The sequence below is a fragment of the Aptenodytes patagonicus genome, chromosome 9 (assembly GCF_965638725.1).
Source record: "Aptenodytes patagonicus chromosome 9, bAptPat1.pri.cur, whole genome shotgun sequence".
NCBI lineage: Eukaryota > Metazoa > Chordata > Aves > Sphenisciformes > Spheniscidae > Aptenodytes > Aptenodytes patagonicus.
This window is the reverse complement of record NC_134957.1, coordinates 16,019,855-16,036,016: the sequence shown is the minus strand read 5'-3', so window position 1 is coordinate 16,036,016 and position 16,162 is coordinate 16,019,855. Positions and strand designations below refer to the sequence as shown.

Genomic DNA, 16,162 nt, shown 5'->3' with positions numbered 1-16,162 from the left:
TCAAAATATGTTAGAAACTCCCAAAAATGAAGATTATTTATATAGTACTAGTTTCTCCCTTTCTGTGCATCTTCTGATGCTGTGCTTATTACAGGATACCAATCTTTTTTTTTTTCTTAAATGACTACAGATTCTTTCAGCACACAGGATAAGCAGTTAGTCTTTATTTTATTCCGTATCAATTGAATGCTGAGAGTTCTTTCTGCAGATGTAATTTACCTGCAGTAAATCAGACTCTGGAAATCTTGACTTAGACACCCAGATAGAGAGAAACTATCAGGTACTGTAAGAAACTTGCCTTATCTCACAAGAAACTCTGCAGTAAATGCAGGGATGAAATCTCCTTAGATAGGGAAACACTCAGCTACCTAACCCACAAGGCAATTCCTTCTCCTGACATCATCTGCTTCATTCTTTCATGCAAAAAGATGGACTCAAGTCCATGGATCATGGACCAGCAATGCCAAGCATTTCCAGAGCCTTATGATGGCTTTGTCCTGCCACAAAATGGTGTTAAATCATATGTATGAACTTTGAACGTATTACAACCAATGTCAACATGCTCAGAGTGGAAATGCCGGCCAACTTGACTGAAGGCAGGTATAAATCATATGAACACTCCATGTGCCAGACAGTAAGTCCTACCCTGTTATGTGCAGGATAAAACATCTCAGTAATTATGTTTTCCAGTTTATTCTCAACAATTTTTCCAGTGATGCTCAGCATCTTATTTGTTCTTTTAAATATGCAATATTTTGTGTTTATTGACACTGAAGTTCAGCTGACATCTAATCACTCAACTGTTCAACACACCAAATCCTTCTACAATTCTATACACAGCATAAAAAAAAGCAGCATTGTAACCTATTTATATGCTTTCCAGATCATTTCTGTATATACTGAACAAATAAGTTATTTATTCCTACCTTTTCCTTTTCTTTCTTTAAGCCAGCTGTTAACCTGTGAACAGACTTCCCCTGGCTTTTCATGGAAGCTCCAAAGACTGCCTTAGCAGATGATCCTATTCCAGTAGCTGAACTGAATTTCTAGGTTATAGATGGTGCTAGCCTTATATTCTGGATGAAAGTCCACACACAAAAAGAAAAGAATGAATTTGAAAAACTCATAGGGATTCCTATGATATTATCTCTAGCACAGTGGCCAAATTTCCAGAACAGAGCTTGAGGAAAAATTAGCAGGCATAGAAAAATTAAAAAAAAAAACCAATTAAAACAAGTTTAAGCCCTGCACTCCAAGGGTTAAAATGTCATTTCCCAGAAGGCATAAAAAAACCTAAACATATCCTAATGGACTATGTAAATTTTGTGACTAAAATACATTCTTTTTCTTGCCTCTCACATAGGAAGGCACAGCTTGAATTGAAAGGACCAGAACTTTTACTCATGCTCTGTATATGTGAATGATAAGAGTATATTAGTTCTGGTTTGAGGAGTTCTGGCAGCCAGAACTCCTCAAACCAGTGTAAAGAAGAGGTCTGAATGACTACATAGGAAGGGAAAGAGAAATATACGGTATCAACTGAAAAAATTCAAAAGCATCATACAATCTTATCTATTCCAGACTAGTAGGGTCATCTGTAAGTCCAGTAGCAGGTACTCACAGAGCACACACCTCTGTATGAGAGAACAAAAGAGCTTATCTTCCACATGTCACATACAAATACACATTTCTCCAACCCAAGGAAAGGGCAAATCTGGAAAAAACCTCTTCTCAGTCAATGAACTCAAGTAAGATAGGACTCAAATCTATCTAATTTTCTTGGGACAAGAAGTCGATAATGATGTAACACCTCCAAACTGAAACCAAGGAACTTTTTATTTCACTTAAGAATTAGAATGACCTTGTTGAAGCACAGTTTAGCAAAAAGGGAATCTACAAAAGATGTCCACATTTAACCTAGAATTTTCCACGTTGTTCACTTCTCAGACACTTGAGCTTTGAACCCTATGGAAGGAGACTGTGTCACCTAATTGCACGGCGTCTATTGCAATACAGCTGTAATCCCAAAACAAGGCTCTTGATGCAAATAAACACCATCAAACCCACCAATTCAGCCTTCCACAAAACTTAGATAGAACTGAAGATTTATCATTATAAGCAATCTTTTCTTTACAGAACATTAAGAGTAACTCTGAACTCCGTATGTCCTAGTGCAATGACGAACATGATCAGACCTTTCTGTACTGATAGAGGTCTGATGAGACACAGATATTTGAAGGCAGAGTACAACAAAGCAAAAATAAATACTTATATCCAGTCAGCATTTAGTAATTTTCAAATTAAAAAAATTAAAAGTGATGTATGCTCATTTCCAATAGAAAGTCAATGAAGTGCAATGATTAACTTCCCTCAGTCCATTTAAAAATTCAAGCCTCACTCGCTAATAAAGCTGAAATTAGAAAACCTAAAATATTGCCTCAAACCAAAAACTGCCCTTTTGGTCTTGCGAGTTTCCTCTCCCATAACATAAAGATGGTTGATAATGGGTATCAAACATCCATTCTGATTATATTAAAGGACTATTCTTCATTTTCCCTTAAACTCATATAATTAGGCATTTCTCCTTTTTGGTGATCTCCTAGAAAACAATAAACAAGTTCCAGTTTCCTAAAGAAATTTTTGCAGCTGATAAAACAGTACATGAGGTTGCCTTGAATTGCTATTCATCAGAGAGCTCTTCATTAATATTAAATATTTAACTTTCTCTTACTCCAGTTGAAAAACAAAAGAAACACATTAAAAGTTATTCAACAAAAACACCTTTTCTCAGTAGGCAGAGGTGCCCATTCTTTTAATAAATCCACTGATTGTTTAAGAAATCTTTTCACTGAAGGTAAGTGGAGACCTGCTGGGCATCGCAATCATGATTGTCTTTTTTGCTGTTACTGAATGGGTCTGAATGTTACTGAATTGGCTAACAGGGTGTGAAACTAGACAATGCAAATACAGAAGAAAGCAAACTCAGTATATTGTGATTACAAAGACTTATTTACTTGTTTGCATGAGTTTGTGCTTTCATAATTAGATTGGAGAACACAATTCTGCAACAAAAAAGCCGTAATTTCTGCAGCAAATTTATCCAAGTAGATGTGAAACACTTCCGAATATTTCTCACAGATATCAGATAAATTCAGGCCAGAGACAAGAGGAAAGGCATGATGTATCTTCACAAGACAGAGCTAATGTGGTAGATCTAAAAAGTCAAAAGTCGTATGAGGTCTTCAAGAAAAGAAGGTGGTAGTAAAGTTAAAGCAGTTACCAGGATCATCAAATTTTGCTACCTTCAACCTGCTGATTTGAGGGACCTGTTCTCGATGACCAGTGAAGATCAATGATTCACATGTGCTAGAGTGCCTGAGTGCTCTCCAACAGAAGTCGGCAGAGCGCTCTCCAACAGAGAGGTGGTGGGCAGAGCTTGCCACTAAGTGTATGACAGTTCTGACTTTTTCTCATTATGTCATCTCTTCCCCACTCTCATCTCTCTTGGACCTGGACTAGCTTTCATGTGTGTTTACAAATCCTGCTCGCTTTCAGGGCCTACAGATCTCAATTAAATACAAGTAATAAACTGACACTGCTGCAGGTCGATTATACTAAAACATGCATAAACATGCATAACATTTGCAAAACATGCAAATGTTTTTCAGCAAATAGGCTAAGGGAAAGATGATATTTTGCTAAAAAGCAGTTGACAATTTTACTTTAAAACCATAAAGATTAAAATATACCATCTTTCAAGTTTTAACACATGCTAACACCTAACAGGTACCTAACAGTCATAGGACTACATCACCCAAAATAGAACAAGTAAGGGAAACAAAGCAGCTCAGAAAAAACATCTCAGTGTGAAAGCAAGCAATCCAGACTTTTCCAGGACCGTAAAAGGTATTTCTCAGATGCCTGGACTTCTACCAGTGTACTGTCCTTGAAACTTACCTTGGAACACCATCTTTTACAACAGCCTCTGACTTCTGGGTGTCTAATAAATTTGAAACTCACGTCTCATTCTAACTGCTAGAAGATGAAAGCAGCTTTCAAGCAGTCACTTAATACAGGTAATTTATCATAATATGCTTGGGGGTACCTTGGAATGTTACCTTAATAAAGAGATGGTGTAGCACCCTCAGATATATTATGGTTGTGACACAAACTGAATGTTCTTTCTTCAGACTTCTAAGCATGAGAGCATATGGAGTATTTGTCTGACGAGATGTAGAGATTTATCTGAATCGCAGACATTACTTATAAGAACAAATACTGGATGACTCAAGGAGCATACATACAGAGTGTTTAATCTTTAGCATGCCAGCTTGAAACTGTAAAGGTCAATTGAAAACAAGCATCTATGTGATGCTAAGTTTAGAGAGCCTACAAAATGAGTCAGTATGTAGTCCAATTCTTTCAGAAACTGCTGCTATATTTTATATCATTGTTGGTAAAGGGCAAAACATGATTAAAAACAAAGGTACACTAAACTTTACAAGAAGGCTAAGGCAACAAAAGTATTAAAAAGTGTTACAAAGGATTATAGAAGTGTTATAAAAGTAATCTTCTGACAACAAGACTGTTAATCTGTTACCTTTCACAAGCCAATAAAGTGATACTGTAACTCCCTAGTCTACTGGTGACTAATGAAAACATCATTTTACCAAGTTTGAACACATCACGCCTCTTCTTCGAGAAAATCACCTTTTTCCCTATCAGCTGAAATACGTGCAACAGATGAGCACTTTTGAAATTAAATGCTGCATTCGACACTATGAAAAATAATAATTTTTTTAAATCTCCGTGCTCTTCACTAGAACATAGAAGTCATGTGAAAGCTCATACCTGAGGCCGCATCCTTGGGTTCCATCTGACGTAGTAGTTCACCCATAGTTCCAAATGGTTCAGACTGGCCACAGGATACAGGACATGGTTTTCATAGTTTACGTAGAAAGGATTTGTGAACTCATCTAACTGGCTGTTTATATAGGACCACAGTGATATAGTCTTTGTGCTTACCTCCTGATTGAAAAAAAAAAAAAAAATTAATTATATGGACTGCAAAACCTTAAAATATGAGGCTAATATCTACATATCAGTAATTCTGTCTGTGAAATTTACCTTATGTACTAGAAAATTGCAAGCACTCTGAGAACACGTCCAGTAGCTGATCATTTAACAGCCTTAAAACTTTAGCAAAACATTTTAATATTTATTCTGGCCCAAGGCTAACTGACAAAGGAGATTCAGGCATATGACTTTCAGAGACACTAAGGTGTAGTTGAGCAAAAGAAAGCTGTACTGCTCGTAATTTACAGCAATGTTTACAGCTACTTAAATATATGGTTACGCACTGACCAACTGAAAAATAAAAATTAAATTAGCTTTGACAAGAAAATCAGTGAAGAGATATGTAGTTTGGAAGATCCAAAACAGCATCTGTGAAAAATAACTATTCAATTCTCCCACTCACACTATTTGCTCCTATCAATTGCTATTATGCTTTAAAATGCCTATTTTATCTTTATTTGCACTTTTGAAAGTTGTTGTATTCTAAATGTAACCAGCATAATCATGGTTAGATCAAAGATTGGAAATCTGAACTTACATCAGATTCATCTCGCAATTTTACACTCCGTCAGTGTTGCAAAGCATGTGTTTCTATTACTATTGTATCTTAAATTGCATTTCTTTATTGAGAATTGCATCTGACTATTCATTTATGAAAGCAAGCTGTCTGGAAACCCTGCATTTGCTGAGAACATGTTATTCAGCTCCATCTTGTGGTATTTACATGTAACTTTTTCCCTACAGAAGCAGTAGAGACAAAACAAAAAAATAGCAAAGCTAAATATGGCAAGGAATTGTTACTTGCTTTAAAAAATACGAAGTATTAAAAACAACAAAGCCAAAAGTAAGCAAAAGTGTACTTGGAATATTAATAAGCTTTTTAATTTTTTTTTCCAAACTCAAAGTATTTCATTGAGTCCTAACTTCATTCATTTAGATATTTTAAATTTCCATAGTCTTCAACCATAAGTTCCATCTAATTATGTCCTAAAGTGACTTGCAAAGTCATCCACAGGCATTCCTTTGGAAATAGCAAAAGAAATGCTAATATAATTTGATAATGATTATTTAAAACTGTATATGATGGGTAGAAATATCTGAAAGAGGACTTTCTAAAACCCTCAAATCTCTGAACAGATAATAACTAAAGAAGAGTAAGTGCCACCTCATTTAATAGCAGGGCATTCAGTATATATTTCTCATACCATGACAATCCATGTCCCCATTGTCTTTTAAGACTCTGGGACAGATGTATCCAAAAACACAGCTCAGATGTTCTTAGGTCTTGTATTCGAAGCATTTTCATACAAAATCAACAAATTAAGAACGTGTATTACACTAATTATTTACCTCTTTTAATCTCTCTTTTTCACAGTTGCATAAGAAAGTCCCAAAAAGACAGCTGTAAAGGTGATCCAGAATGGTGATCAAAAATAACTCGTTGAATTCAAAGGCTGCAGGAAACTGAAATAAAAAAATCGGTAAAATTACTTTAAACTTTATTTTAAGCAGTGTAGAAAGGAAGAAACTCAGAGATAAGAAATAACCAAAATATTCAGGTAAGTTTTTTTTCTTATTTAGTGATTATTTTCAGGAAAACTCAGCAATTTCAGTAACTCCCACTGCGCTAATACATTTCACCTACATACTTCTTTATAAATACTCCTCAGAGACAAACCTTACATTCATTATGCAAGTATACTAGAATACAAACATAGAAACATTAGCTAATGTGAAACTGGTGACACAAAGCAATCCATTTTAAGGTGCTCTAACAGTATGCTGTTCTAACCCACCCCAAACTGTCTTCAACATATGCTTTATTGCTCTTGTTACAGGACAATAAATCATTTTGGAAAAAGAAAAAAAAAGATTATGACATTTAAGAGTTTTATTTCCTATTCTAACATGCAATGAATTGGATAATAGAGACTACTGCACATACAATGTGCTTAACATATATTTAAAGCGTTTCTTTCACTTTCTACCCAAGTAAGTTACTTTTCTCCATTTCACCCCTTGAGTTTACCATCAGCTATGTACAATAAGCCTTTAATCCCTCTTCTTTAATTTTGGAAAGTAAATCCTGTACATGTGAAATGAAAGAACTGTTATTCCACTGAGCACCACTAGCTATTTTATTCACAATACATCAGGTATTTACCTGATACATTCTAGGAAAAAGAGTTAGAAATTTGAAAACACTCAAAATGTTTAAGAGACCTTAATCTGTAGTGCTTTAAAAATCATAAAGGAAGAAATTAATGCAAACTGCATGAGCTTCTACCTATTCAGATGGAAAAGGTCCTTCTTCAATCAAATTTTATAGTAAGACTACATATGGTAACTGCTTGATGTGTCAAAATAGCTTTGCATTCAGTATGACAAGGGTCTCAAACACAGACACAGAATGATTAACATTTAGGAGAAAAAAAAATTAGAAGACTAAAGGAAAACTTAAGAAGTAGCATTTCTCTCATTACCATGAAGGAGAATGTTATAAGAGACTAATTTTCAGGACAAATGAAACAAATTTTGTTCATGCCCAATAAAGGAGTAAATCTTTACAGAAGTCTAAAATGCAAAGTTACAGATGCATAAGGAAGAATTTCCTGCTGTATGGAGAAATCTGAAGTCAATATTTCAGATCTGAAGAAAGCAGCGGACTGGTTTCTGTTCTGTGCCACTGAAGAATACTGAAGACCTTGGCATGAGTGACTCAAGAGCTACTTTAAATAAAAAAAAAAAAAAAGACAACAAGTACAGCTAGGAGGAATAACGCAGCAATTGGGACTGCGGATGAACTAGCTGATCCAGAAATTCCTCTTCAGTGTCATCTGTGATTTATGAAGGGCAAATGTTTATTCATGTTGAAAGTAAAGAGTTGAATAACACACAATGGGTGTGCTTGTATTAAACCCAGAAAGATCTAGGTTTTAAGCAATGTTCTTTTAAAAGAAGATTGACTTAAGTCAAACATTGCAAAAACATTCTCTTTCCAAGACTTCTCAAGCTAAGATATACCAACTTTCAAATGAAAATTTTGAGTAAGGAAATTATCAATATCATGGCTCACAAAATGAATGGGAGCCTTCCTTCTTCTGACTCTGCTGTGGATTACGCATCGCTCAACAGCACCGCGTGCTCACACTGGGTCTTCTCTCTCAAATCACTGGTTTGTTTTCAGTCACCTAGGCATTTGTTTTCATAAAACATATAGGAACTTAAGATTATCAAATTCTCTTTTTCAGTCACGTTCAAAAGTTATCACTTACAGCACTTCCTTCTCTCTAGGAAATCATGCCAAAACTCAATTACAATACAATGATGTTAACAACAGAGCTATGATTTTAAAGAAATATGAACAGAACTTGATAAGCAGGTGTGCTGAACCAAGGCAGGAGGACATTCAGTGGGTCTCAGACCTCAATCTCCTGCATCCAGTCCAAAGCAGCAGATACAGAGAGCAAAAATAATTTGCAAAGGATCAAAATGATATTTGGAAATAACTTCGAAGACAAAGCCTCTCCTAAAGGGACTCTCTTTAACTGAAAGCACTTAATGAGCCTTGTCACATTAGGGTTCTGTGTTGTGACGGGTCCATACTAATCAGACGGATGACGACATGGCCGCTATTCCAATCCAGTGAAGCATATTCAAAATTCCATACATCAGTGGTTGCACTCCAACTAATTTATTAATAAGTGATAGCACTTTATTGAAACCCTGTCTTTGGATACAAGAGTTGTACTGTTGGAGCTGACGTATCAAGACTGTAAAGCTTCTATTACCGCTGCTGAAAAATCACTGACCTAAAAATGCTTTCCTCTGTAGTTCCAAGCCCATTAGCGTCTGTTTGAAGATTCAGGTGAAAAAATTCCCCAAATGAAAATTTACTTCTTGTCAAATCCAATAATTGTGAGAGAACACATGGGTCATTAAAATCTCCCACTTGATGCTGCTGGAGTGGTTGGGGGTTTTTGTAAAGGAGGTATTTAAAAGAATTCTCTTGTTTAAAAGTCTGATGATGCCAAGTGGCATCTGATTCAGAGACATGGAAAATAAACTTGCTTTTTAATCAATGAACTCGTTCTGTAAAACAGTAACATTTAAAGTTGAAACACTTCACAGAATAGTTCTTATGATCGTGGAATTGGACTGAATCAGGCTAACTGAACACTAGATATCCTAACAGAGTACACTACTGAAACTAGTGAAACATGCATCTCTGGCAACAGATGACATCCAGTAACAAACAAGATGCAACTGTCTACCAACTTTAAACATACCTTCCTCCTATGTGGGTACTGTGCATGAAAGGCAGAAAGCTCCTACTTGAGCTGCAATGCTACATGCAAATTTTATAGTTTTGTTTCATTTTTAACAGGGCATCAGTATTTCATCAGATCACATGTGACCTTTCCAATTTGACATCTGCTGTTCAAAATCACCAGAATTTACTAACGGAGGAGGGAAATCACTTCACCATATGTTTTTTATTAAAATCTGGTGTCAATGTACTTCTCTCAAGTTCTCTATTACTGTATTTGTGTGTCATGAAGACCATAAAAAGCAAGGGAAAATATAAGGCTGTCAAGGATTAAGTTTCATTGTCTGAAGCTACCCGGAAATTTGTATCTTAGTGGGAAGTTAGAGATTCTCTCACTGTATTAAGTCAACTGTTTTAAGTATGTAATTCTCAGAAAGAGAAAATTTGCTTGCTTTGAGCCCATGCCCAAACCCGAGCCCTTACACCCTCCCACAGTCATTAACACTTATTTGAGCTTTGGAACATTTCACATATGTTTACCATAGATTCTAAAGCACGAAACTAGCACTGTTTTACAGGCAAGTGATCTACACAAGGATAAAATAGAATCCTGGTTTTCACAGGTCCATGTCAAGGTAATCACAATCTTCACATCTATTCTCTAGGTGTTGAAGTCAACTAAAAAATAAAAATAAGTGGGCAAGAGCTCTCCGAGAATGATGTTTTCAATTTTTTTCCTGCTGTAACATTAATGATTTTTCAATGCCACTGCTGTTCATGAATTTCAGAACAGTTTCTGGATCCAGGTTTTGAACAGATGTGGTATTGGCAAAATGTTTCACAAATTCCCCCCTCCCCCCGTTCCTTTTTTTTTTTAAACTGTTTATAGCAAGAAATAGAAGGCAGAACGGGAGATCACAAAAATAGAAGAGGCTGCTCTCAGTTAAGGATCTCCCCAGAGGACTTTTGTTCCTACCAGGTGTTTAGAACCACTTCTCTTTGCTATTGTTATTAGCTTTCCTCTGAGAGAGGGGTAGAATTTTTCATTTATTTTCTCCAGCCATACTAAACAGCACATTAATGCTGAAATATAGACACACAGAAAGAGAAAGTCTTCAAGGGACTCTGGCCAGGGGCCCAGTATTACAGCAGGGAACTTTCATACAGCAACCAAGATGACTGTTTTGAATACAAGTTTTGGAAACTATGATGTAAGTTATTAAGAACCATATTCAGAGAAAGAAGACTAAGGTACGAGATCTGGGAGTTCTAGCATCATATGGAACTAGACTGTTACGCTCCTCTCTTCAAATCATATACCATACAGATTTCAGTATAATAGCTTTTACCATAAGAGCACAGATCTACATTAGGCTTCAAGGAGGAAAAAAAAAAAAAGAGAGAAAAAAAAAAGAAAAAAAGGAGTCAAGCACTTCTAATTTACTTGGAAATAAAGCCTTCATGTGGACAACCTATTTCAGTAACCCCATTAAAGAACAGCAATATAAAAGCTCAGAAAAATCTTGTTTATGCTCATGGAGGTACAAATAAGGAAAATGAAGGCTAAAGCCATTCTATAATTTAACATATCCAGAAAAAAAATTGAGAATTTTAATATTTTGATATCTTAAATATCACTAATTCCAAAGATCTCCCCTGATTCAGAGGTAAAAGCAGTGTTGGAAGTAAGAAAACTTACCTGAAAATAGGCTTGCATGTTAGAAATGCTGTCCTGTATGCATAATGATGGCAACATTAACTTACATTTCGCATTTGAGACATACGTAGAAGAACCCTCTCCTCCCCTCAGTTCACAATCAGCCTGGATTTTTGCTGTTTCTTAAGGACAATAAATAAATCCATACGAACATTTACTCCACCAGTGAATATGCAATGCAAATAAATTATCTCATCAATAACCCTCATTTATGTAATCAGAGAATCCTTTGAAAGCCTATTTTAAACAGAAAGGATTCCTGGTATTTTGGTTTCAAGTCAATACTTCTACTTTAGCTCCTTGTGCCTCACTTTGAGCAAAAAGTTTCCACATGTGTGCATGGTGCAGCCATAGCACGACCAACTTCAGGAAAACAGGCTACTGCTCTGTAAAGGAACATGTTCTCCTACATGAATTATGTTTCCCAGATCAAGACTGAGTCCTCATAGAAATACACTCTTTAAGCATCTTACCTGCTTTGTCATTTGCCAGACACAGTCGATGAACTGAAGGAAAATGGGAGATCTGTCTGCATCTGCATGATCATCATCTCCGTGTCCTACTCGCTGAAAGTCAAAACAAGATTTTCATTTCAGTCTAGTGTATTTACAGTACCATCCCAACACTTTAAAGCTGAGTAACTCTTAAATATGTTCCAATCATGAACAAGACAAGCAAATCTTCCATAATGCTAACCTGTATTTTTCAACTACTAAAAACGCATCCCAATATTCACTTATGGACACGCCTTTGCTGTTGAGCAGAGCTGGAAAGACACTTGGTCAACAAAGCTGTGCCATTGTTTCCCCATCTTTCACTGCACAGCCATTTATTTCTACCAGTGGGTCAAACTGGTAGTTATTTCATAAGACTGTACTGAAACAATGATTATTCCATATCCACCTGCCATAACTACATGTCATTTCTCCTAAACCATCTTAGAGTCAGAGCCCACAAAATGTCATAATAATTTATGTCCTAATTCTCCGCTAGCCCATGTGTTAAATAAACACTTCAACCTTAAATCAGAGTAATGGTTCCAGCAATTTTACCTTCTAGACACCTTAATTGTTTTCCTTGTTTCTCCATTCATAAGATTGTTAAAGATGAAGCAATGTGTTACAATCCCTCTTCCTCATAAAAAGGTCATGTGAATTTTTTTAACCATTATGTTCAAAGCACTTAATTCTTATTTACTTTATATTATACCTCACACACAGATTTCCTGTTAAAAATGAACAGGTCACAATTCTCTGACACACTCACACCATTAAAAGAAGGACACCAGAGATGATAACTAAAATGCAGCAGAGTACTGTGAGAAAACATGCTATTCAAAATAAAAGCATTGAAAGTGACAAATTGCACACTAAATCTTTCAGCTTACCATTGCAAATCGGTGTCCAAAACTTATCCATTCTTTCTCTATAAGAACTTCAAACCCCTTGATAGTTCTGTAATAGCTGTCCAGCATAAGCATAGCTAGTGCAGTGAGCTGTGCAGTTCGATCCCAGCCATCACTGCAATGTACCACTACAGATGTTTTACCAGATTCAATTTTATCTGCAATTCTTACTGCTCCAGCAAGAAGCATCTTAAATAAACAAAAATAAATAAACAAGCATATTAAATACTAACCAAAACTCTACCCAAAAAAACCCGTTAGAATTTTATGCTCTTAAGGTTAATATATTTTAAAACTTCAGATTAATTACATAATCATCTGGATGACATTGCTTTAAATTAGAGATTTCCAAATGGTGGTATGCATACTCCTAGAGGTACAAAAACTGTGTGCACCCTGTTGACCAGGAGAAAGTTCTTACCAGCTCTCCATTATTAGTAGCACATAGCAAAAGAACCTGGGAATCCCTTCTCTAAATTAAATCTGAAATTCAGTATCATGATGAAAAGACACAAATACTGTAACCTATTCCAAAGGCTGAAAGTTCAATGTTTTCAAAGTTCACTTTCACAGTAATCAATCACTCTTTCTTCCTCAGCTTTCAGTTCTCAACTACTAAGTTTAGAGAAAGGGACAAACTATCCAGCTAATCTAAATCAAAACACAACCCAAACAAACCCAGAAACCCCTGGCTGGGAGCCTGTGCCTATTTGTTGGTGCCTGAAGTATACATTATATTCAACCCATGAGCAGACCATTAATAGCGTGGATTCAGAAGCATGCTGAAGAGCAAAGGATAGGGATGGCACAGGACTGAGATCACCTGTGTGAACTTGTTATTCTTCTCCCCCACAAAAAAAACCCTCTCCTGTTCTCTTATGCCGCTCCGTAGTTTTTTAAAAACTTGAATAATCTCTCTCCTGTGAAGATTTGTCTCTGTAACATGACCTACCATGGCACTGAAAAATATGTGAAAAAAAACAGCCACTAGAATAGGACCACAGGAGAAATTCCTATTCTGCATTCCAACATCAGAAAATAGAATCTTGCAAAATACTTGCATTTTTCCCTTCCTAGGCATGTAAAAACATCTTCTGGGAAGTAGGAAAGCCAGCATCCACTGGAGAAGCTGTGCACGAGACCAGTCTTCAAAGCTATTTCAAGAACCATGCTTTAGAGACAATTTTTGTTGATTATATCTTTCATTGATCGTATCTTTTATGGTAAAACTGAAGGATGCCAGGATGGAGATATCAGGAAACAATACAAAAGCTTCTATGGGAGAATAGAGCTTGTGGTCTGAACTAGTTAATTGTCAATTACTTCAGTTACAAAGCTCTACTGCACTAAAAAAGTGCAAACATTAAACCAGTTTGCTCTTCAATAAAAGCAGAAAACTAATCTATGTAATAGACAGGTATGCAATAGCTTGCTCTAAATCATCCTAAAGAGAACACAGATGCCTCTGAAGGAGTACAGCTGAAAATAAAAGGATAGAACAGATACAGGCAATAAGCAGAGAATGGGAGACAGAAAACAGTTACTATTAATTCAGTAAATATCTGTGGAGTAGGTGAAACATTTTTTCTACTTTGGACAAAAGCCTTTAGAAAACCGCTTCCTCCACAAACTATTATTATTCTTTATAGATGTTTCAAAACTTAGCAACCATCACAGTATTTCAGTTAGGGCTCCTAATGAATAACTGGCTTTGGATTGGTTTAGAAAATGAGAATCGGTTTAAAAATAATTAATAGCACAAGTTCTACCCTGAAAGACAGAAAATACCCTGGAGAGCATGAGGAAACATCCTGGGTGTGCAAAAAGCACCAAGAGACTCTACTCTACTGTTGTTACTACTGTCTTCACACACACGGAATGGTTTTGGTGCCTCCCCAGACACTCCTGGACCATCTTCAAAGTGCTGTGGGTGCCCAGTGCTAGGAAGGTGAATTTCCAGTAATGCATTGCATTAAACTGGGACACAACCACACTGGTCTGAGCCCAGAAAACAGAAGATGCGTTAGAGTAAAGCTGTGGATTTGTTAATTGCTATTACAAGCCAAATCAAATAGGCAAAGAAAGCAAGCAATTCTTGGATAAAAGCACGGGGAGATACTATCAACACTGTTAACACAGGAACGGCAGCTTTTAAGAAATCAGGCTGCAGTTTGTGCTGCCAATACTGTAACGTGAAGTATCACGTAAGGGACAGATTCATGAAGAATGTTACATGTGTGTCAACTCTTTAAAATAATTTAAATGAAATTTCAAATTGCTATGCTTGTGGTATGCTTGATACCTTGTGGTATCAAGGTCCATTTCTGACACCGTCTAAGCCCAGGAACCCCACTGAAGTCAATGTCAATGAAAGGTGACCACTGGCCCAAACAACTCCACTTTTAAAAATAGACTACTGTATTTAAGGCCAGGCTGATAAGAAAAGGTTTCCAGATACTCAGATTCCCAAAGCTGTTTGAAATAGTCCAACTTCAAGACAACAAGAAAATTAAACTGTTCCCAAAAGACCATTAAATTTGTTTAATTCTTAATTTAAATGTTTGCTCCCTCTACTGGTTCTCCTGCAGCAGTTAGCAAGCACTAGTTAATAGAAGAGTAAAACTAATGAACAATCCCAAACATGTTTTGCACGAGTGACACTTGAGCCAGTTGCTAATAAAACAAATTCCACTCCATCCATATTCATCATAAACAGGGGAGTGAATGTGGTAATGAAATTATCTATTCTAAAAGCATTTCAGAGGTTAGTGAAACAGACTGTAAAACTGAGTATGGTAGCGATTTATTTTAATATTATGTTAAATAATAGAGCAGATTATAACCCAGTAGAGCACTGACTATAAACAGCCCATGAAAATGTAGGTGCCCAACACACGAACACTAACATCGCATTGAAGGAGGGAAGGATGAGAAAGACTGTAGAATTTACAGTCAAGTCCTTTTGGCAGTTGTTCAAATATAATCTGAAGTTCCCAGGGCATTCTTCCAAAAAGCAGGGATAACCCTGGACTGCTCACAAACATTTCCTCTCAAGAAAATAAAACATTGTCTAACACTAAATACGATACTGTGCTATCAGGAATTAACTCATTACCTACCAATACATAAAACTGAAAGTACAAAGTTATTATGGAATGCTTAAAATGCTATGTTCTAAGTGACCATTTAAAAATTAAGCTTTTTTACAACACTATCCTGATCTAAGCAACATGCTTAAATCTAGACATTATTTTAGTAATATTTTCAGAAATGCAAGTTAAAAACATGGTTTAAAAATACAATTGATTTTCCACATCAAAAGTATTTTACCCTTATATATTCCAGCCAATGTGTGGAGTCCACATTTGATAACCACCGAGTCTCATCAATAGTAGGATAAACTATTTCTTTAAGTTTACGCAGGGATTCTCTCATTACGTGTATATTATGAATTTCCAGAAAGACCAGCTCTGCATTTGGGTAGGCACTTTCACTTTCATATCCTCCACCTTTTGCCTGTCATTCAAAAAGCAAAAACAGACGAAGAAAACAACATGTACAGGACTTCAGTATGAGGTTGAGAGGGTTATTTTGGTCAGGTTTCAGGATTTTCTGAAACAAAGGATTATTTTAGCACTAATAAAAATATATTTTTGGCCTTTGTTTTTCTAAGAAGCACTAGGGTAATTTTTTT

At 36.0% G+C, this 16,162-nt stretch overlaps 1 protein-coding gene across 4 annotated transcripts in view; it reads right to left on the bottom strand.

Annotated features, from left to right (window-relative positions):
- The window catches only part of MTMR1 (myotubularin related protein 1), a 46,027-nt gene that overhangs the window by 15,528 nt on the left and 14,337 nt on the right, over window positions 1–16,162 (bottom strand). For all 4 annotated transcript variants that reach the window (XM_076347236.1, XM_076347237.1, XM_076347239.1 and 1 more), the window contains 5 exons: window positions 15,799–15,984; window positions 12,451–12,657; window positions 11,537–11,629; window positions 6,427–6,540; window positions 4,852–5,028 (listed from right to left, as the gene is read on the bottom strand). In XM_076347236.1, coding sequence (XP_076203351.1) covers window positions 4,852–5,028; window positions 6,427–6,540; window positions 11,537–11,629; window positions 12,451–12,657; window positions 15,799–15,984 — 777 coding nt within the window. The remainder of the gene's footprint in view (window positions 1–4,851; window positions 5,029–6,426; window positions 6,541–11,536; window positions 11,630–12,450; window positions 12,658–15,798; window positions 15,985–16,162) is intronic.